At 43.2% G+C, this 23,953-nt stretch overlaps 1 protein-coding gene across 4 annotated transcripts in view; it reads left to right on the forward strand.

Annotated features, from left to right (window-relative positions):
• CLTC (clathrin heavy chain) overlaps nucleotides 1-21,032 on the forward strand; it is a 118,683-nt gene extending 97,651 nt beyond the window's left edge. For 2 of the 4 annotated variants that reach the window (XM_073572970.1, XM_073572972.1), the window contains 3 exons: nucleotides 11,925-11,945; nucleotides 15,247-15,322; nucleotides 19,760-21,032. In XM_073572970.1, the coding sequence (XP_073429071.1) occupies nucleotides 11,925-11,945; nucleotides 15,247-15,322; nucleotides 19,760-19,884 (222 nt within the window). In that variant the 3' untranslated portion in view covers nucleotides 19,885-21,032. The remainder of the gene's footprint in view (nucleotides 1-11,924; nucleotides 11,946-15,246; nucleotides 15,323-19,759) is intronic. The other 2 variants (XM_073572971.1, XM_073572973.1) reach the window with 1 other exon arrangement.
• The last annotated feature ends 2,921 nt before the right edge of the window (nucleotides 21,033-23,953 follow it).

Below are 23,953 nucleotides of genomic sequence, written 5' to 3' on the forward strand. Positions count from 1 at the left end.
GATGATGGAAGTTCCCGTCCGAAACAGGACAGAGCAGCCGGATACCGACGTACGTCCTGAATCAGCCCCATAGCTCTCCATCCCCCTATCATAGGGAGGGTCGATTAAGCGTGGCCACTTTAAGAACTCCTCCAGCTCTGCTTCATCCTGGAGGATGAGAGCCTGCATTGAGAACCGAACAGCGCTGAACGCTGGAGTGGAGGTATGGGGTCGGGCCCTGTCCCTCAGGGGTAGCGCAGATGTAGTCAGCGGCGGTGTACCTTCTCAGCGCTCATCACGGCCCTCACCGTCGTGCCCCCTCGGTGCTACCGTGAGTAGCGCGAAAAGTTTAGTCCCCGGCTTCCTGGCCTGCTAGGCCGCAATTTAAATGGCGCCACCCCGGCCCGCCCATCGGCGCCTACCTCGGGTTGGCTAAAAATCCAGGCCCCGGCTTTTCAGGCCTACTAGGCTGCAAATTGAATAGCGCTATTGGCGCCGCCCCCCTCGCTTTGGCGCCTCTCAGCTTGCACGAGATGCACGCTCCTAATCTCGGGGGCCATATCCTTCTTCCTCAGCAAGCCGTGAGGCGAGCAGCCGGATACTGGGTGTCACCGCAGGGCCACCGCCATTCCTCCCGGGGGACACAAGATAGGACCGGGTAAGTTGCATCTATCCCAGATCAAAGCTTAACCCCTTCCCGGCACGTTCCCTGCAGCTGCAGCAGACTCTGCCGTTAACCCTTTCAGGAGCGCTATGTCTGTCTAAGGAAGCGAAGCGGGTTGCTGAAAAGCACACTGCGTTTTTTACCGTGTACCTCTTGCAAGGCTGGCTTACCTAGTGCACAGACTAATCCGTTCTGCACTGACTGCGCCCGGACTTGCGCTCAATCGCCCCCTGCTGCCGACGGGTCTCCTGCATCTAGTACCCCTGAGTGGGCTGCGTCCCTGTCAAGATCGGTAGAGTCTCTGACTCAGGCTATATTCTCCCTTCCGGAGGGCTCTTTAAACCAGAAAACATCCTTACCCCCTGAGGAAAGCTCTGGCGTTGAAAGGGAACCGTCCGCCAGCAGGGGCCCTTCTCGTTCAAGGGATGGTCGGGGCTCTAGAAGCCGACCCATGACGCTTCCCCTAGCCCTGTTCGTGCTTCTGCATCTGCGGCTCCTATCTCTCGCTCTCCCTCTCCTGGAGTTCTCAGCGAGCATGACTCTGATTTTGATTGACACGTCTGCCCCTCAAAATCCTCCATCTGATCAACAGTCTCTTGATTCTCTTATAGAATCAGTTAACAAAATCCTGAAGTTGGATGAGGATAATGTTCCCGCTCCAACACACCCTATTTCTCTTAAGAAAACCAAGCGTGTGCGTAGGTTATTTACCAGCCATCCGGACTTTAAGGAAGTGGTTCAGCAACATAGAGATCGTCCGCATAAGCAATTCACAGGGCACAAATCTATTCAGGCTAAATACCCTTTTGACCCAGACCTAATGAAAGATTGGTTACATTCCCCTCCGGTGGACCTGCCTGTATCGCGCCTGGCTTCAAAGACACTTCTGTCTGTGTCCAAGAGGTCCTCGATCAAAAACCCCTCCGATCGTCAGATTGACTATTTTGCCCGTTCAGTTTTTGAAGCTTCAGGAGCAGCGCTTTTTCCATCTTCCGCGGCAATTTGGGTCACAAAAGCAATGGCCGCTTGGGCAGAGGTCTTGATTACCTCCTTCCAGGACACCAATCTTCCTCCAGAAGCAACCGCGGTCGCCAGGCAGATAATTCACGCAGCAGACTTCGTAGTGGACGCCTCTTTTGACGCCGCCAACTGCGCTGCTCAAACTGCCGCTAATGCGGTCGCCATTAGAAGAGCCCTATGGCTCTGCGACTGGCGGGCGGATGCCGCATCCAAATGATCCTTGACTTCTCTCCCGTTTCAAACAGGTCGCCTTTTTGGAGAGAAACTAGATCAACTCATTTCTGATGCTACCGGGGGGAGAGTAAATTTCTCCCTCAACAAAAAGCTGCTCGGCCTTTTCGCAACCAACAGCTGGCGCACTTTCGTTCCTTTTCCAACAACTCCGGTTGGTCTTCCTCTACCTTCTCTTCCGGATCATGTCCATCTTGGCACGGGGACAGAGGCTCCCAGGTGTCGTACAGACCTAACCGTCGGTGGAAACCCAGACCTAGGGCTTCTGGTATCAAAGGAGCCAGGTCTCAGAGATCTACCCAATGACTTGTTGCGGTATCCGGCGGACACCGACAAAGTAGGCGGCCGTATATTTTCCTTCAGCCACACCTGGCTCGCAGTCGTCCACGACAAGTGGGTGACGGAGCTAGTGTCCTCCGGATACAAGATAGTTTTCCTCTTCCCCTCCAACTCGTTTTTTCCTTTCTTCTCCACCCAAAGGAAAGACGAGCCTTCCTTCGGGCTGTTCAAGCTCTCTTAAGGGACGGCGTCATCATTCCGGTCCCTCATCACCAGACGTTCAGAGGATTTTATTCAAACCTTTTTGTGGTTCCAAAGAAAGACTGCTCGATGCGTCCCATTCTGGATCTCAAGCTGTTAAATCAGTTCGTCACGGTTCAGCGATTCCGAATGGAATCTCTCCGGTCAGTGGTCGCTTCGATGGAGAAAGGAGAGTTCCTAGCATCCATCGACATCAAGGACGCTTACCTTCACATCTTGATCTGCCCGTCTCACCAGCAGTTCCTGCGCTTTGCAATTCACGAGGAACACTTCCAGTTCGTGGCCTTGCCCTTCAGACTCGCCACTGCCCCCAGGGTCTTTACCAAGGTCATGGCCATTCTTCACTCTCGGGGAGTAGTAGTGTTACCGTATCTGGATGAGCTGCTCATCAAGGGTCCGTCCCTTTCAGCCTGCAAAGAATCTGTGGAGATCACAGTAAATACACTTTCACGCCTGGGGTGGAAGATAAACTTCGAAAAGTCTTCCCCGAAACCGGCTCAGCAAATCTTCTTTTAGGAATGATCTTGGACACTTCCCGCGGGTTGGTCATTCTCCCTCCAGAAATGACGCAAGCTTTACAACAGGCAGTGCGAACTCTTTCCCGTCCAGCCTCTCACTCCCATTCGTTTCAGCATGAGAGTTCTTGGAAAAATGGTAGCTGCCATGGAAGCAGTTCCGTTTGCACAGTTCCATCTGCGTCCCTTACAACACCAGTTGCTGTCAGTTTGGGACAAGAACCCGTTCTCCCCGGAGCGTCAGATCCTTCTGTCCCTGCGGGTCAGGCAAGCCCTCAAGTGGTGGACTCTGAAGTCCTCCCTGAATCAAGGAAGGTCTTTTCTCCCAGTAAGATCGTTGATAGTAACCACCGACGGAAGTCTTCTCGGCTGGGGTGCGGTCTTTCTTCACCACACGGCACAGGGTCGTTGGTCAACCCAAGAATCACGTCTCCCCATCAACATCTTAGAGATTCAAGCGATCAGATTGGCTCTACGGAGTTTCCACCATCTCCTCGCAGGTCACCCCATCAGGATCCAATCAGACAACACCACGGCTGTAGCGTATATCAACCGCCAGGGAGGTACCCGGAGCAAGATGGCCATGCACGAAGTGAGTCACATCCTCCATTGGGCCGAGACCAACCATTCCTCCATCTCAGCAATTCACATCCCCGGCGTGGAAAATTGGGCAGCAGATTTTCTCAGTCGCCGAGGCATTGCCTCAGAGTGGTCTCTCCATCCAGAAGTCTTTCACCAGATCTTTCTTCGTTGGGGACTCCGGATGTGGACCTCATGGTCTCCAGGCTAAACAACAAGGTGTCTCGGTTCATTGCCCGATCCATGCGCCATCGGAGCGGACACTGATGCACAAGTAAAACAGACGGGTTTATGTGAAACAGTGATTACTGAAAATTACACTAATAAGAATAAAAATGAAAATAAAAATGGAAATGAAAATATTAATGATATGACAGCCGAAATAAGCGAACCGCGGATCATTAGTGACAATAGTGACAATGACAAAATGGATGTGACGGATAATTCAAGAAATAATGATTTGGGTGCACTAGTAAAAATAGTTGTTATAAATACCACCAATAATACTAATGTTACTGGGGAAGTTATAGACTCACAGATGCAGATTAAGAAAATAATAGAACAAATAGATGCAATAAAGAGAAGTGGGAAAAATCAGGATAAAAAACAGGTGAATAGGAAAGATGGAAATAAAAGCTTGCCACCTCCTATGAGGATTGAACCCCCGGATATGATTAATTTTTCAGATGATAACATGAAGAGCAATCTCCTGGATAAAATTGATGATCATAGACAAAATATTTATATTCTCCCCCAAGTGGGGTTGGATGACAATTTAATTGTGGGAGCGACAGATATTGCATTTGCAGAGAATGAGTCCATTGTATGTGAAAACTCACAAGAGTTGAACAAAATGTGTATTATTGATAAGTCTAAAAATCAGAGCAGTTTGGTCCCTTTTCTTCCAAAATTTAACAGTAGTGAACAAAAGAACAAACAATCCTTTCAAGATGATATACCGTCTTTTTTAGTGAAGGGAAAAAACCAGCAGAATGTAATAACGCACTTTTTTTCAAACCAGCCAAGAAAAAGAAAGTGTTAGAGGCTGCAGAGGGGGGCAAAAGCAACAAAACAGAATAAAGATACCGACACCAGAAAACAAAATAATAAATAATATTTTTAATTTATCATCTATCATATTAAATACAGCAGAAATTTCTGTGTTGCAAAAAGGATTATCCTTTTGTCCTGTCACGAATTCACAGGAACTGGATCTTTTTATTGATTTGCAAACTTTTATCAGAAAATTAACGGTAAAAAGACACTTCCTGATACAGGATAGTAAAAAAGTGACTTTAGATGAGGAAGTTTCATTACAGCAGACTGAAAATGGAATATTACACACTACATTGAGGAATAAATCTAATTTTAACCCGATACAGAACCAGGGACACATTTAAAAACATTTTCTGATTTAGTACTGAAGGATTTTGAGAATATAAATCCTGCAGATTATAAAAATGAAAGAAATATGACTAAAGCAGAAAGGGAGGCTGTTAAAAGTCTGAAAGAGAACACAGAGGTGGTTATTAGACCAGCTGATGGGGGGGGGGGGGGGGGAGTTGTAATCCAAGATAGGAAGGAATATTTGAAAGAGGCATATAGAATATTAAATGATGAGAATACATATAAAGTGGTCACAATGGATATTTATAAGAGTGCGGTAACTGAATATAATAAATTAATTGCAACTGGAAAAAAGGAGGGGATTTTAAATAAAAATGAATATAATTTTCTGACTATGAAAAATCCCCCTAGGGCTTTTTTCTATCATCTTCCTAAGATTCATAAGGATCAAAACAACCCCCCAGGGAGGCCCATCATTTCTGGCATAGGTTCTCTCACGTCAGGATTGGCAGCGTATGTAGATAATATAATGTACTTCCATGTGATGTCTGTGAAAAGTTTTCTTAGGGATTCTGCCCAGCTGATTCATTTGATGAAGGATATAGTGTGGAAAGATTCATACATGTTTCTGACTATAGATGTTGCATCCCTCTATTCAAATATTAGACATGATCTAGGATTGTATTGTTTTGGGAGATATGTGACAGAAGATGCCCGTTTACCATTGAATCAGAAAGCCTTTTTAATGGATAGCATGAAGTTTATACTGCACAATAATTTTTTTGACTTTCAGGGAAAACTATATCACCAACAAGTCGGAACCGCAATGGGTTCGAAAGTAGCGCCAACTTTCGCTAACCTATTTATGGCCATTTTTGAATTCATTTATATAGAAAATTCCATTTTTTCAGAGCATATTATATTTTTTAAACGGTACATAGATGACCTAATGAGTCTTTGATAATAAATGTAATAACATAGAACAATTTCTGGAGAGCATTCAGAGGAATGATTGGGGTCTCACCTTTTCATGGGTATATAATATGGAGAGTATAGATTATTTGGATCTGACCATTTTCCATTCAGAAGGGAAGATTTTTACTAAAACTTTTTTTAAGAAGTGTGATGCAAATAGTTTGTTAGATTTTAATAGTGGCCATTATTATAAATGGTTAATCAATGTCCCGAAGAACCAGTATAAAAGGATTAAGAAAAATTGTAGTTTAGAGTCAGATTTTGTATCACAAGCCAAGGAATTGAAAAATAGGTTTATTGAGAAAAACTACCCAAAAAAACTGCTAGAAAAAGCATATAATGAGTGCGCAGGTTTGGAACAGATGGACCTAGTAAATCCTAAGAAAAAAAAAAAATAGAATGATAGTTTCTCCTTAAACTTTTTAACTAATTTTACTAAACAAAATCAAAAAATTAGGAATATTTTACAGGATCATTGGTCTGTTCTTCTTAATGATCCAGTGTTCGGGAGTATGCTACCGAATAAACCAGGACTAACCTTTAAAAGATCCTCTACTCTTAGAAATATACTGGCCTCCAGTCGCCTGAAAAAAGAATAAATTAGGGATGAACAATGCAAAAAAACAGGAGTCTTTAAATGTAATACCGCTCGGTGTCTGTGTTGTGGCATGATTATGCATAATATGACCACATTCAGATCAATTCAGAATAATAAGGTGTTTGATATAAAGTTTTCCCTGAATTGTAAAAGTAGTTTTGTGATATATCTGATAGAATGCGAATGTGGTTTACAGTATGTGGGTAAAACCACACAAGAACTGCATAACCGCATGAATTCGCAGACACAATATAATTGAAGGTTTTATGTTCCATGGAGTATCAAAACATTGCACTATAAAACATGGGTAGAAACCATGTATTAAAGTGGCCCCAATTGATTATGTTTCAGAAGACACTGTGAACAGGAGTGTCATTCTGATGAGAGAGGAAATTTACTGGATTCATAGGTTGCAGACTCTGCAACCATACGGTTTAAATGAAATATCTGACATCTTTAAATAATTTTGGTGCTCTGCATATTTGTCTGCTAAGGATTAGAGTAGTATTGGCATCTGATAATTGTGTGATGTCCATGCTATAACATTACAGCAAGGGAATGATCATATCGCTAACATATAAAGAGATACAATCGGCGGTATTTTACTATGATTGGAATAGTTGGCTGGTGCCTTGAAAAGGAACTGACAGCTCTGGAGATGTGGAGCCAATGGCTGAGAGAACAGAAACGTTTCTTGAGTGCAGAGCATGGGTCTGCTGTGCAGGATCGAATCCGCATAGGAGTACATACATTAATTAGTATATGATCATCTGCCTGAAATATAAGGAAAGTAAAAGTATAATATGTTGAATGAAGGGTTAATACTGAAAGGAAAAAATAAGTGCCATTATATAAGAGATTTGTGTATGTTGTTCTGCTAATTGATATGATGTACCAAGAATTTTAGATTTTTATTGAGTATAATCATAATTTTATTATGTTTTACATTTTTTCTAGTGTGATGTTTTACATATGTGTGTTTTTATAGAAGTGTGTTTTATAGATGAATTTTAGTGATTTTTGTGATTTTACATTTTGTTGATAGTTATGTGTGAATTTTTTTAAGTGCAATGATCACCTACCTCACTTCCTGGGGGAGTTAGTATATAAGGAGAATGGAATGTGATGCCAGTGTAACTTTGCTCCTGAGGAAGTGTACAGTGTGTACACGAAACGCGTAGAGTTTATGGAATAAAAAGAAAGTTATAATCACTGCTTGGTCCTTGGATTAACTCCTTGTGAACTTTGGACTGGAACAGCGCGATCCTGAAAGCCGGACTTCTCTCCTTCCTATATATGCAACACCAGTTGCTGTCAGTTTGGGACAAGAACCCGTTCTCCCCGGACCGTCAGATCCTTCTGTCCCTGCGGGTCAGGCAAGCCCTCAAGTGGTGGACTCTGAAGTCCTCCCTGAATCAAGGAAGGTCTTTTCTCCCAGTAAGATCGTTGATAGTAACCACCGACGGAAGTCTTCTCGGCTGGGGTGCGGTCTTTCGTCACCACACGGCACAGGGTCGTTGGTCAACCCAAGAATCGCGTCTCCCCATCAACATCTTAGAGATTCGAGCGATCAGATTGGCTCTACGGAGTTTCCACCATCTCCTCGCAGGTCACCCCATCAGGATCCAATCAGACAACACCACGGCTGTAGCGTATATCAACCGCCAGGGAGGTACCCGGAGCAAGATGGCCATGCACGAAGTGAGTCACATCCTCCATTGGGCCGATACCAACCATTCCTCCATCTCAGCAATTCACATCCCCGGCGTGGAAAATTGGGCAGCAGATTTTCTCAGTCGCCGAGGCATTGCCTCAGGAGAGTGGTCTCTCCATCCAGAAGTCTTTCACCAGATCTGTCTTCGTTGGGGGACTCCGGATGTGGACCTCATGGTCTCCAGGCTAAACAACAAGGTGTCTCGGTTCATTGCCCGATCCATGCGCCATCGGAGTGGACACCCTGCTGCTGCCATGGCACCGGTTCCGGCTTCCATACATCTTTCCCCCCTCTTCCCTTGCTTCCGAGGGTCGTCAAGAAGATCAGAGCAGAGGGAGTGCCTGTGTGTTCCTAGTCGCGCCAGATTGGCCGCGCCGAGCATGGTATGCGGAACTAGTACAGCTAGTCGCCGACGTTCCCTGGTGACTTCCAGATCGCTCGGATCTGATTTCTCAGGGCCCAATTTACCACCAGAACTCCAGGGCCCTGTCTTTGACGGCATGGCTGTTGAATCCTGGATTTTAGCACAGGCTGGATTCTCTCCCGACGTCATCTCCACCATGATTAGTGCTAGGAAGCCTGTTTCCAGATATATCTATCCCCGCACCTGGAAAATATTCTTTTCATGGTGCAAGGATCATGTTCGTTCCCATCTGGTATTCTCCATTCCGAGAATATTGGAGTTTCTTCAATCCGGACTAAGATCAGGCCTCGCACTTAGCTCGCTCAAGGGCCAAATTTCGGCCTGGTCAGTGCTTTTCCAACAAAGAATTGCCACCAAACCTCAGGTCAGGACGTTTATTCAAGGAGTCTCCCATGTAGCGCCTCCTTATAGGAATCCATTAGAACCATGGGACCTTAACCTGGTTCTTGGGGCCTTACAAGAGGATCCTTTTGAACTGCTGCAGGACGTGTCATTGACCATCCTCTCTTGGAAAGTGGTCTTTCTAGTAGCCATCACGTCAATCAGACGAGTTTCGGAATTGGCAGCTCTGTCCTGCTGTTCTCCGTTCCTGAATTTTCATCAGGACAAGGTGGTTCTCAGAACGTCCCCGTCCTTCATGCCCAAGGTCGTTTCCTCTTTCCATCTCAACGAGGAAAATGTTTTGCCTTCCTTTTGTCCGGCACCAGTCCATCGCATTGAAAAGGCCCTCCACACCCTGGATGTGGTTAGGGCGCTGAGACGGTACATCTCGCGGATGGCTCCTTTACGCAGGTCAGATGCCCTGTTCATACTTCCTCAGGGGCATAGGAAAGGCCTAGCCGCGTCCAAAGCAACGCTAGCCAGGTGGATTCGCTCTGCGATTCCGGAATCCTACAGTGTTAGGAATGCACCCGTCTCTGCGGGGATTAAGGCGCACTCTACCCGGTCAGTGGGCGCCTCGTGGGCCATTCGGCGCCAGGCCACAAGTCTGCAAGGCTGCGACTTGGTCCAGTCTGCATACCTTTTCAAAACATTACCAAATTCAATCTCAGGCCTCTGCAGATGCAGCTCTCGGAAGACGCATCCTGCTATCGGCAGTACCTCAGTCTTAACTCAGAGGTACATGGGGTATTAGCAGATGTATGCTCCCCACCCAGGGACTGCTTTAGGACGTCCCACTGTCTGTGTACTCCAATGAGGCGTAGGAGAAATAGGGATTTTTGTGTACTCACTGTAAAATCCTTTTCTCCGAGCCATTCATTGGGGGACACAGCACCCGCCCTGTTTAGCCTACTGGCTCATTTGTAGCATTCTTAGGTTTTGACACAGTTCGTTACTGTTGACTGTTTAAGCTCCTACTCATATCTCATCCAGCTGCGGGGTGTATACTGCAGGGGAAGAGTTAACTTTTTTCTTTCTGAATGCTTAGTATCCTCCTAGTGGCAGCAGCATAACACCCACTGTCTATGTCCCCCAAAGAATGGCTCGGAGAAAAGGATTTTACGGTGAGTACACAAAAATCCCTATTTCTGAACTCTTCCTGAGTTAAAACATTAGTATTGTTGTAAATTATTATAAACTTGTTTTCTTAGCATTACTTGAGGTCTGCAAGCACTGCATTTTTTTTTTTTTGTTATTTTGACCATTTCTCATTTTCTGAAAATAAATACAAAATTAAGTGCTTGGAAATAATTCAAAGACATGTCATGTTGTCAGTAGTTTATAGAATAAAAGAGCTATTTACATTTTACTCAAATATACCTTTAGAGAAAAATCAGACAAACCGAAGATTTTGCAGTGGTCTCTTAATTTTTGCCAGAGCTATATAAGAAGATCCAGACCACCTAGAGCAATATATACACCTATCAGGAGAGTTTTGTACATGCTGTACCTTTTTTTTTTTTTTTTTTTTTTTTTTTTTTGTAGCAGACAAAGCTCAATGGCCCCAATTTATGAAGACTACTGATTCGTACACCAGTATTAATGAGGTTGTCCGCTGAATTCATTTAGAGGCTCATGGCCCTTAATGAATTCGGCAGAATTTTAGTGGCGTGTGCCTCACAAGAAATGTTACTTGAGTTGTGTACCATTTCTGGCATAAAAAACGCCACCACTTTTGAAAAATTTGATGGGCGGGCATAGCTTTGACCTTTCCCACCCAAGCTCCAACCATTTTGGCAGAGCTGCCAGAAACGTGTGAAAACGTCAAGTCACAAAAGTTTAAACTGTGTTTTTGTTTTATTTGTTTTTTTGTTTTTAATGATCGTTTTCTGGCCTAAACACTTTAGTGGCTGATATGGATTTTGGAAAAGGCTACCTGTTCATAACAGCATTGATCACAGCTATAGTTACTAAGACTCCAATCTGCAACAATTTTTTTATTTTATTCTACCTCGCTCTAGGTTTCTTCTTTAGTAATTGTCTGTTTGCGAATGGTTTTATACCTGACAGGTCAAATGGCTGTTCAGTAGTATGAAGCTTTCCAGAAAGAATTGAAAGTGAATCTGTCAGCAGGTTTTTTGCTACCTCATCCGAGAGCAGCGTAATGTAGGTAAAAAGATGAATCCAACGATGTATATCTTAGATGAATGGGTGCAGCAATTCTCACACAACCAGAGCTTTTAGATGTAGCATGAAGCAGAGCTGAGGAAGCTAACCCCACCCACAAAAGGCTTTGTATATACAATGTCCATAGACAGTGAGGTGCCTCTCATGACCCCTGCGTCCTGCTGTCTTCAGATTACATGGCAAAAACCTGCTGACAGATTCCCTTTATTTAAAAAGAAAAGGTGTATTCTATGACTAAACCATTGCTAGTTGCTGCACGTTCAGTTCCAGAGCAGGAGTCTCAAAGAAAGCATACTCCTTCCAATCTATAGCTATGTTGAGTGCGTAGATACCTGTGAAAAGATGCCCATTTATATAGAGCAGTCCCCACAATATATGCCTCTACACACCTGAACATGAATCCAGTTCTGGAGACTAATGTCTTTATGGTGTTACCGGTGTGAGAAATGGTAAAGTATCTCCTTACCAACCACGATACATTACTCTAAATGTCTTAGAATGGTTTCCTTTAGTATTAACAGGGGGATGTCCTTGCGCACCTCTTTGGTCTCTAATGCACCCATGCCACCTCTAACGGTATACTGCTAGCATATTTATTTGGATTTCTGCATCAAACTCCGTGCCTGTTACCTCTCCTGATCACCTCTCCTTTTATTTTATTCCCTCTAACAGCCGCAGTTTTGATTTTATTTCTTTGCTTATTCTTCCTTTTTGTTATGCTCAATGTGAAATTTGATTTTCTAAGCTGCACCCTCTGAATTCCTTTGCAGGTTGATGCAATAAAGGAAAAGGTGAAAGTTGATTCTTGTTTTCCGTCTTTAAACCTGGAAGACTAAGTCTAAAGAATCTGCATGCGTTTCCCCACACCACCTCCTTTCTTTTACTACTACAATTACTACTTTTGCTGCTGCTGTCCTTTTTTTTTCCACTCTTTTCTCTTCCCCTTTCAAAAAACACTCACTAAAGCCTCTGCTGGCCTTAAGAATACCAAGACTAAAATAGTTAGAATTAGGTTGTTTCTAGTGTTTTGCTACTAATCGGCTAATCTCAGGAAGACGTGAGGTATGGTTCACAGTTACTAATGTAAACCTGGTCACAAATCTGAAGGATGAGAGGCATATATCGTGTGCAGTAACTGCTCACACCACTACGTGGTGCATTTCCTAGGACCCCGATAACCCAAGTACTTATGCTGTAGAAGTAGAGAATTGGTGGAATAAGGAATAAGAAATCTATATTTCACGTACAAAGTGTCTGTTATAGAAGTGTCCCTTTTTTTATAAGAATATTTTATATTTGGGACTCAATATTGGAAGTTTTTAATATAGTCTATTAATTACCAGTATTTTTTTTTTTTTTTGCATAAATGTAGCTTATATGTACATCCTTCAGATTTACCCATATTTTTTCTTAGTTTAATAAATCTTAACTGTGATCCAGTTTTTGGTTCTTATTTTTTCTGCAGTAGCCAAAACTAAGGCCACAGAAGTGAATCCTCTTATGTCCAGATCTTATGGTGTCTGGGTCCATTGCGCAAGGATTATAATTTCTTTGGTCTTTGTGCTTTAAACGCAATCCAAAAAGATATTTTTGAGGGTCTAGTTGACCAAATTGTAGACTAAAAATCCTTGTAATACTTCTAGGCCATTTTTCCACGTTCGGAAATGTTGTGGTGGTTCTGCAGGTGTTTGTACCAAAATAAGCAATGGCAGTCTTCAGCGGTTGCCTTGCATTTATATTGTTTTTTTGTTTTTATGCATCCAGATGCGTATTTGTCGCAGTGGGGGTGTTTTTTTTATGTTTTTAAAGCTGAAACGCTGTGATTTCTCACTTAGACATTTTTTACATGCAAGTTTTCAGGTTCCCCATAATAGGGGAGCAAAAAGACAACAAGGACTGCACAGTTTTGCAAAGTCTTTAAATGCCCAGTGGGTATGTGTTTTCCTGAAATCACATCCACTTTGCTTGAGCTATAAAATCTAGCAGATTTTCTGCACACACAAATGCAGCTTTTCCACCACCTGGGAACATGGCCTTATGGTTTTGTTTTTTTTGGCATACGGTCTGACACCATAGGAACAATCCACTGGGCTCTGGAAGTCTAGCAGAGGAATATCCTTCTGTGCCTGATCTGGAGAAATCTAGTGTGAGTTTGTGTGAAAATAAACCAGGTAATTGAACTGCAGTGGTGTTGCACTATTGGAGAGCAGCATGAGTGTGGCGGCCTTTGCCAGTGCATCGCCATGTTCTTCAGATGATCGCGCAAGCATTGCTGTTGGCTGCGTTTGTCAGGAGCCCGTATGGCAACCTCCATTTTTCAGAATCCACTCCTTGCTTCAGTTCTGTTGCCGTTTCTTTTCATGCACATATTTTACACTTGACACACAAATGGCGTTACATGCATGTTTCCAGAGGAGTTTTCAACTTTTTTTTTTTTTTGCAATGTGCTTCTGTGGAAAAGCCTTTAATCACGGTTCTGTGTATACGGAGCTGGAGTTTACACGGATGACACAAGGCGTGAGGGCAGAGTAGGTATAGCGGTGGCATCCTTGTAAGCGCACACGGTTGCAATCCAAGGCTTTTATGCCTTTTCCCCGTACAATTACTGCCGGTGTTATGCGAGTCTCCTGCGCCCAATGCTTTTTCCGTTCAGACCCATCTAGAAGTCATGGTGGGCTACAGGAAAGATGACCTCACTGTATTCTATAAAGATTGTTATAATAGATCCTTAATTTTTTTGCATGTAAACCTAGGGGAGATGTGAAGAAGCTAGTTGAATATGCTGAGCATTAAAAGTATAAAACTAGATCTTGAAAGGCAAACGCCAGTAGTCTCCATTGTTTTCTCTTCCCATATATGTTTTTTTTGGATTGCATTAAATATGGTGAGCAATATGAAGGTATTGAAGGCTTCATTTTCATAATATACGGTAACATATAAAACCCTTATTCCATAGGCTGGTGATGTGTCTGCAGTCCTAGGAGCATGTGGAAGTATTCTCACCTCAGCTTGCATTGTCTGCTTAACTTGTATTTCGGGTGTAGAAGTAGATTGTGTTGGCCATGTCGGAGCTGATCTTGTTTGCCTTCCCGTAGTTTGGCCATGGTGGTTAAATGGCATGATTAACACCGTAACACAGTCCATCATTGCATGTGTAGAGTGCTTTTGCCTGCAGAAAGAGCAGGGCCACGTGCACACATTGTTTAGGTGGTGTCTTCCAGGCTATTATGATCAGAAGTCTTCAGTACTCCTGCTCTGACACTAGCATGTCAGACGTCTAGGAAGACCTATTCCAAATCCCAGCGTGCCTCATCTTTTCAGACTTCCCACCCAGAGGTCCCGTATATAAACCCTTAAGCAGTATCTGGGCACTCTGCAGCAGTTGCCGACTTAGCTTCATATTGTGGATCACAGAGGAGGACATGTGAGGGATGGTCAGACAGAATGAAGAATGTTGGCTATAACTGGAGGTCAGGGGACATTTTTCTACTTTTTGTATATATTCCACGTTTATTTTAACCCTTTTTCTTTACCTTTAGTGTTAGAATTTGAGTCTGGAACTAATGTGAATGACCTGCATGCTGATTTAAGCATTGCTTGAGTTTAGGATGTTCGTTCTTGTAACCTCAGATCGTGCTTTCATATTGCTGTCATGAGACAGAGCAGAAGTCCTGAAATATGGCTTTGGAACGAAGGCGCGAAGACCTATTGCAAGTTATAACATGGACCATGACGTCATTGCTCCATTTTAATGTTGCTAACCAGAATGTCGCTCCTAGCCATATGAGCTGGCCCTTTTACATCTGCACTAGTCGTTCTATATAGACTTGCTAACACAATTCATTTGTTTCTCTGATGTGCATTTATCGTGACTGCTGATAACTAAGTCAAGAATTTTTTTTGTCTGATGTGGCTCAGTTTTGCGGGTCGCATAACACATAAATTGTGTATATGTATACAAATCTTTTCCTAAAAACATGTCTTAATATTAAGGCTTTTCCACTTTTTTTTTAGTCTTAATTATTATAGGATCTTTGGTTTTATATCTTATGGTGATGTCATTGATTATGATTTTCATATACTGTTTTAAAGGTTGACAAACTGGATGCCTCTGAATCCCTTAGAAAAGAGGAGGAACAAGCTACAGAAACACAGCCTATTGTCTATGGTAATTTACCTCTTCACATTCTTTCACAGCATGCTGATTATTATGCAGACCACTTAATTTCTCATAGCACAGATGCATTTGGTTCTCGTTTACAAGGTTGTTTCACCACGTCAGTGACAGGGCGGGTACGCCCTTACTTACGTAGCTCTCACTAATATGCAAAATAGGTACACTGAATACAGTTTTATGGTAAAACAATAATGTAACAATTTATTAAGATTACATCAGGATAATGCTGAATCATGGGATGGCAGATATATTACCCTGTTTTGTGTTAATTCATTTCATGTGAATCATACAATTAATATGAATTATAGTACATAGAAAAATAAGCATCAATACATTACCAAGTATTGTAACATCACTTCTCCACTGGAGGGACCACAGTGTCAGCGAGTAGGAAATACTCTGGTCTTGTCATCACAGAAACCGTGCATCCACGATACCTTCTGGAAATGTCCCTACCTCGCTGACACAGGGTCGCCTTTTTATACACAACCCCCACATCCTCCCCTATTACATCTGTGCAGTATGTTTAGGCTGAATCATCAGTATCTTACAATTGCACAGTTGGTTGTTGTCTTGATAACAGCACAAGACATCAAGGTCTGTTTGTTATAGACTACTACAATCTTAAAGTTTGTTTGCACCAACCCAAGATTTATTTGCCATTGTCATGTCTCAACAATAGCACAATGCTTCAAGGTTGTCTGTTACTGTTCAAAGTTCCCCCCAAATGTTGCCTGTCACAAAGTTAACGCTTCATGATCATAGCATAACGCTCTAAGATGGTGGCATGTGATCAGCGTGACTTCCATAATCACCTATTCTGAAAACTGGATACCTATCGTAACCCAGTCACACACTCATACTTGTCTCATTTGTATCACAATCGGTCCTTGATTATTGATGTCATGCATGACCATTGCTACATGAAACCATCAAAACCTTTTGGTCTCCCTTGTCTCCGAGCATTATACTATTATTGAACACAAGACTTCCTTGTTCAAGCAGCATAAATATTCATTATCTGTACAGTTATTTTTCCTATTTTCTTAGTAATTTTTTCTAGCACATGTGTAAGAATACACCACACAACTCTTAACCCTATATATATTAGAATACCACACAGAATTAGTTGGAAAGCTCCTTGTAGAATTCCCATCAACCAACCCCCCCAATTCCTTTAACCCAATTGGCAGGGTATAGAAAAGAGAAAGTATTCAGTATCACTGTTTGTCAAATCAAATATCATAGTGGTCACTTGTGTGCAAATCAGGATAATGAATCTTTGAAACACATAGCTTCAGAGACCATAGAACAATCAACCTTGTCTTATGGTATTAACACAGACCAAATGCTTTGTGGCTCAGTATCAAAGTTCAGCATCAATGATATTACACCGTAGTATATTGCAATATATAGTGTTTGGATTCGAACAACCATATTTGCAATACATTCCACCCTTGGTCTAGTGACCACACTATATCAAAGCATATAAACAATATATTACAATATGTAGGCTATAAGATATCCATCTTTTTATTAGCACCACAAAGGTAAATTAAGGCCACACTCCTTGCTGAAGCTGTAATTGACAGCATGTTACCCACATAAAGTAATACATAATGGGTGGAGGTCTTTTCCCATTGATACTCAGTCAAGTTAATCTCTCGTGTACTAGAAAGTCCTGTTGAGATGGTTTTCAGCCGAGTTAATGTTCACCTGACTGCTATCTAGTGTATATGGTCAGCATTATATTCATTAAAGGGAAGATATTATCAGAAAACTGTCTCTTTATATCATGTTTTTATTTTAAAGGCATTTTATCAGCAGGTTTTTGCTACTTATTCTCGGTGCAGCATAATATAGGGCAAGTGATAATGTCTGTAAAGTGCTGTGGAATTTATGGAGCTATATAGGTGAGTAAAATAAGTAAGTGATCATGATTAGTTATGAGCAAACGTGCTCAGATAAGGCATTGTCGGAGCATGCTCAGGTACTGACCAAGTGACTTCAGTGTGCTCGAGTCCCGGCTGCTGCATTTCTCATGGCTTTCGACAGCTGCAACACATTATGGGATTGCCTAACAGGCAATCCCTGCATGTGTTGCGGCTGTCAAACAGCAGTGAGACATGCAGCCACAGGGACTCTAACATACTTAGAGCACACTGAAGTCACTTGGTCAGTACCTGAGCATGCTCAGACAACGCCTTATCCGAGCACTTTGCTTATCACTAACCAGGGATGTGTCACTTGCTAGGCTGTGTTGTAGTTTCAATACAATCCAGTGTTTTATCAGCACGAGGTTATCACTGCCTGACTAGGTCTGGCGTGCAAGGCAGTCAGGCTAATCTTTGTAACCCCGCTGACACTCCTGAATAGCAGCTTTCTGACACTGTACCCAGGAAGCTGCCAGTCAGTGGTGTTGGGCAGTGTTATACACGGCTCAGCATTCTGAGCACTGCTACATCTACAGCAGAGAAAACGGTCTCAATCAAAAGTACAACAGCCAGGTCAGTAAGTGATACATTGTTGGAACCAGGCGCTCTTTCCCTATATTACCATATTTTTCACTTTATAAGACGCACCTGATTATAAGACGCACCCCCAAATTTGGTGAAGAAAAAGAAAACATTTTTTTTTTTTATGTTAAATGGAGGTGTGTCTTATAATGCCAGTGTCCGTCTTTTAAATCATATATATGTCCCTCATCCTGGTATCTATATAACCCCCATCCTGGTACATGGCCCCCTTGTGCTGGCACATAGCCTCCTCCATCATCAAATCATGGATATGTCTCCCCCCCCCCCCCCCCCCCCCCCGGTCACAATATGCCCCCCTGCTGATGCTGACACACACATGGCCACCCCATCCCTATATTCCCCCCTTCTGGCATGCAAACAGCCCCACCGACCCTATATTCCCCCCTGCTGTCATGCACACGGCCCCCCGTCCCTACATTCCCCCCTGATGGCAAGCACATGATAGAATAACAAACTGTTAACTCGCCTTCCGATGATGGCTCCGTGCTCCCAGCTCCCCCACGGCACTTCCTGTGTCTGTGCTGACATCCAGGAGCTGCTCATACAGGCATTTCATTGTAGCTGCAGGACCTTCCATCACTTGACTGCAGTGCTGCACACTGGGAGTCACGTGACCGCAGGTCCTATTGGCACAGACACAGGAAGAGCCAGGGGAGAGCTGAGAGCAAGGAGCCATCATCAGAAGGTGACTATAGTGACGGGGCAGTGGGGGACAGTGCAGGCACATGCAATATGCGATGTTCCCCCGTCCACCAACTCGGCGCGGCTTCAGCACCGAGGTGATGGACAGCGGGTGCAGTGAATATTACATGAGCCTAATGAGCGGGAGCACGTGACCTCCCTCTGTCTCTGCAGCCCACCCTGACACCACTCCAGACCCGCACCCCCCCCACAGCACTCATTATGATTATCAGAGGCACCCCTCACTTTCCCCCCTAAATTTGGGGGATCAAAAGTGCGTCTTATAATCCAAAAAATACGGTATGTTGCTCTCGGATTACATAGCAAAAACTTGCTAAAAGATTCCCTTTGAATGTATTATTATAGCGAACTTGTCAACTGATTCATTCTGCCTAAACTAGAAAGAGTGAGAAACCATGTGAAAGAGTCTTATCTGGTGGAGAATTTGGTCTAGGAATTGCTCACCTTTTGGGGTGTTTAACCCTAAAGGTACTGTCACACTTAGCGATGCACCAGCGATATGACGCGGTCAGGATCGCTGGTGCATCGCTAAGTGGTCGCTAGTGAGCTGCCACGCAGGCAGATCTCACCAGCGACATCGCAGGGGACGGGGGTCGCTCCTTACCTGTCAGACGAGGCGATCCTGACGTCCTACCGTCCGCGTCCACGCGTCGCTCGTCGGCGCCACAGGAAGCCCAGCAGGAAGCTGACGACGAGAAACGGCCCAGGACGCTCTCGCGCGATCAGCGATAATCAGCGGGGGAGCCGGTCGGAGTTAAGTATCACACATAGCGATATCGCTAGCAATATCGCTGCTACGTCACAAAACCAGTGACATTATAGCGATATTGCTAGCAATATCGCTTAGTGGGACAGGCCCTTAACTGAGGAATCGAGGTGTGGCAGCTGCTACTGTATCCTCAGGTCGGGAAATCCCACTGTGTAGAACAATTGGTGGAGTATAGGTGTCATCTGCGCTGCTGTGCTAGATTCAAGAAATCTAGAAGCTGTGATGAAGGATTAGATCATGTGTTTCAGTCTCAATGCATTTCAAAGCTGAATCCGCTTAATCAGGAGAACCACATTGTGAACTCTAAGTAAATTATTGCTGATACATTTTTGGATGTGTTTTGTTTGTTTTTTTTCCCCCTTTTGGTTTGGTGATTTTTGATGACTTATGATTTTTTTATTTTTTTTTTGTTCTTTCTAGGTCAGCCCCAGTTGATGCTGACGGCAGGACCCAGTGTTCCAGTACCTCCTCAAGCAGCATTTGGCTATGGCTATACTGCACCTGCCTATGGGCAGCCCCAACCAGGATTTGGATATAGCATGTAAAAGAAAAGGGTTTGAATCTCTAAACCTGGGCTATTTTCTTACTGAAACTCCACCGTCCCTCTTCCGCCTACTGTCCCATAGCAGGGAAAAGCTGCAGAAATTGGCATCGTATTCTTTAATCCTTTTTCCAAGAAGGACAATTTATTTTTTACAGTGTATTTGGATCACACTTCCCTTAATTATTTTTCTTCACATTCCATAATCTACAAAATTACAATCTTGTATGTTAGTTGCTTTCCCTTAAGCAGGCTTTTTTTTTTTTTATCTTGGCTTTGTGGTTTTTGTGTTTGTTTTTTTTCCTCCCACCTCCCTTTTTTGTTTCTATGAGAGTTTCTTGTAACACTTTCAGTAGTTGGGGCCCCATGTGGTGCAGCAGCTTCAGCTGTTAGAGAGGTTAATACAACTCTCAACCCCTTACAGGACCTGCAATATATGGCCCAAAACTAAAAATTAAAGTTGTAGAGACACTGTCCGGTAGCCAAGGGGATAACTAACAGTCTGTTGTGAAGAATCTGATTTGCACTCTTAGTGTTAGAAAAGTTAATATTGACTCTCAGAATTGATGTATGTAAGCAGCTTATGTATGGTCTTATCTAAATGCATATAAATCTACTTGTATATTCTGAAGAAAAAAAAGAAAATGTTTCTATTTCCACATGCAAGACTGCCGATGACAAAAGAACACTAATCTACATATTCTATACCACTTTTGTTGTGTGACTCTGTTAATTTTAGCAACATACAAGACATCGCTGCATAAAAGTGGAAAAGAAAACCAACCCATCCATGGCGTAAGGGAATATTCAGTTGCGCATATAGATAATGCTAGTGTGTGTAGCTCAATCCATGATGAACAGATGGCCCTATGTCGTGCTGTATCCTGTGCTTTTTTTGTGGGACCATTTCATTCAGGAACAAAGAAGGCACCATATTTCCAGTCTGTGTACCCTTCTGCTCCCCAGGTTTGTGTATGTTGGATATTGTGGTGTTCTTAGGTCACTGTTTTGAGTGTACAGAGGAGAGACTTTAAGCAACAACAACTATAAATGCTGTTCGGTTTTGTTTGTGCAATTTGAGATGACAGATTTAAAAGAAAAAAAAAAAGTAAATGAAATAAAAATACTGAACTGTGGACATATTATACAAAACGAGTTTTGATTTTTTTTTTTGTCTTTTTCCCCTCACTTTTTCTGTACTCCCAAAAATCTGATTCTGCCCATGACTAAAACCCTTTAAAAATGGAATGAAATTCTTGAAATATCTAATAAATGAATGCAGCACTTTTCACTACATTTTGAGCCTCACATTGGTTTGAATCTTAAGCCCCCATACACAAATTGTCTCTTCAGAGAGGAAGAGAACTAGAACTCTAGTGCCACCTATTGGAATTAGCAATCCGAAAAGTCAGTGTTGACCCTTTAACGAGCATTGTCACATGACTTTGGATAAAAGCCAAATCAGAATCTCAATTTCCAGGCTCTGCACTGACAAGGGGCAGTACTCTGAAACAGTGTGAGATCTGGTTTGGCTGTGTGAGAGGCGTTTGACCGATATCCAAGAAGTATTACTCATCTCGGCATGCTTAGCATGTCAGTCTCTGCAAGAAGTAATGATACTTCTTGGAAGCCCCCATACCCAACAGATAGCTGTTGTCTGATTATTCGGAGGACCTCTGACTCCCGCACACACAGGAGCACCCTGCTTAGTCAAGCATTCCTGTGTTTTTAGACGGAGATCTGCTGCCAGACCTCTCTGGTAATGGCTTATTTCAAGGAAAACCATGATCGGACATTCTAGATCCTTCTCTTCCCCAACATCTTGTCAGGTGAGATCTGGATGCCCGCATACATATTAGACTGTTGGTCAATCCTCATGGTTTCAGTCGATGTTTGTCTAATGTGTACAAAGGCCTTTACTGCCGTGTATAGCTTCACTTTTCAGAGGTCAGGTTTTTTTTTTTGGGGGGGGGGGGTATATACCCATGTGACTGGGTATCTGACATTTAGGCTGCTTCATAAAGCTGAGGCCACACAAACTGTGTATTAGAATTATTACCAATATATTAAATTATATTTTTTTAGTTTCGCAAATTCTTCAGTTTGCTTTACTTTAGTTCCTTTTAGGTTTCACATATTCCTTTGAGGGTTCACATATGTTTGTCGGAGTTCTATTATGCAGAACAGTCAAACAGAATATCCAAACTTCATATCAGTGGGACCCTTCTTCTGTCTGAATTCAGTACAATGGATCAGTTTGGAACTTGAATTCCATTTCTATTCTGTTTCGTTGGAACAAAGGAACGTCCAAACACAAGTGTGAACATAGCCATAGGGTCCCGTTTCATATAGCGATGCACCAGTGACCCCGACAACGATATGACCTGGTAGGGATCGCTGGTGCGTTGCTACATGGTCGCCAGTAAGCTGCCAAACAGGCAGATCTCTTCAACGACGCACCAGCGATCCCAACAACGATACGACCTGGTAAGGATCGCTGGTGCGTTTTTACATACCAGCTATTCTGAACGATTCCCGCCTGCGTCCCTGAGTTCTGTGTCGCCAACTAGGTCGCTTGTCGACATCAAACACAGCGATGCATGCTGGCCAGCGGGACACCAACAATGAAAAAATGGCCCAGGACATTCGAGCTCGATCAGCGATATCCAGCAGGGGGGCCGGTTGCCGCTATGTGTCACATGTAGCGAGATCGCTGTTGCATCACATAATCGGTGATGCATCAGCGATATCGCTATGTGAGACACGGGGCCTTTAGTCTCCATCTTTCACCTCTCTCGTCATGTTCTTTAGACAATTGGGACTAAGCAACTTCTAACACTCCATATGTGATTATTAAACACTGATGCAGCCACAGTGGAGGTGAAAAGTCTGACGGTATAATCTGTTTCTCCAAATAACTGCACTCCTTTTTCAGATTGAAGCTGCGTTCACACCCATCACATTAGCTTTCGGCCAAAAGACCACAGTGGCTCAGCTGCCTGTACTGCAGTAAGTATTGTGTAAGCAATCAGACGATCAGTTACAAGTCCTGTAAAGAGGCTAACAAAAAACTTTGAATCACCTTCTGTTAAAAACAGTAAATATTTGGTGTCACCTAGTTCATCAGTTTGTTCTTTCAAAATATGAAACACAACCCAATCAGTAAACACGGTAATGAGAAGAACTAACACGCTAAAATTGCAGGGGGGGGGGAGGTTGGTTATCATATCTCCCTATAAAATTACAATGGAAATCTATCCAAACATCAGAACTGCCGAAAATGGTATAAAAAGTGGCAGTTCATCACGTGAAAAAAAAAAAAAAAAAAAAAAAAGCCCTCACAGCTCCAATGATGAAGTTAAAAAAAAAAACCACAGACATGGTGACACTTTTTTTTTTTTTTTTTTTTTTTTTTTTAAATATACAAACTTCTGAAGTGTTCACCACTTCTAAATATACTGTATTTCTTTTTTTATTTGTATGTTTTGCATCACTGTAATCTTACTAAGGCTACTTTCACACTAGTGTTTCCTGGAGGTGCGAAGGGATGCACATGGCCACTGTGAAGCTCCGCCCACGGCTGCACCTCCTCCGGTCAGCTCCGCCTATGGGCACATGACGCTGCATGCAACCTGTGTACTCTAGCTTTACCATTTGGTGCGCAGGTATGCGTTTGCCGGCGCATGCTTCCTTCTGACGGTGCGCCGAGCGCACCAAAATGCAATACTGCATAGGAGGAGGTGCGGCCGTGGGCGGACCTTCAGTAGCAGTGCGCATCCCTCCACAGCTCCAGGAAACGCTAGTGTGAAAGTAGTCTAACTTGTACAATTGGGGTTCCAGGCCATTTGTACTGCACAATGAACACCATAGAAAAAGCAATTGCATGTTTTTCACCATTTCACCACACTTGGAGATTCAAACATCCCTGTTCTCCTTACAGTCCCTGACAGAAGTTATGTCGCTTATCCATGTTATGTAAACAAAGGCTTATAACCTGACGTTAAATTCATCCATTGGTTGTATAAATTATTCCTTTGAAAGCCGAAACCCTCTGAAATGTGGTTTAGGTTAAG

Source organism: Dendrobates tinctorius, unplaced genomic scaffold (genome assembly GCF_039654945.1).
Source record: "Dendrobates tinctorius isolate UK_male_01 unplaced genomic scaffold, ASM3965494v1 ptg000007l, whole genome shotgun sequence".
Lineage (NCBI taxonomy): Eukaryota > Metazoa > Chordata > Amphibia > Anura > Dendrobatidae > Dendrobates > Dendrobates tinctorius.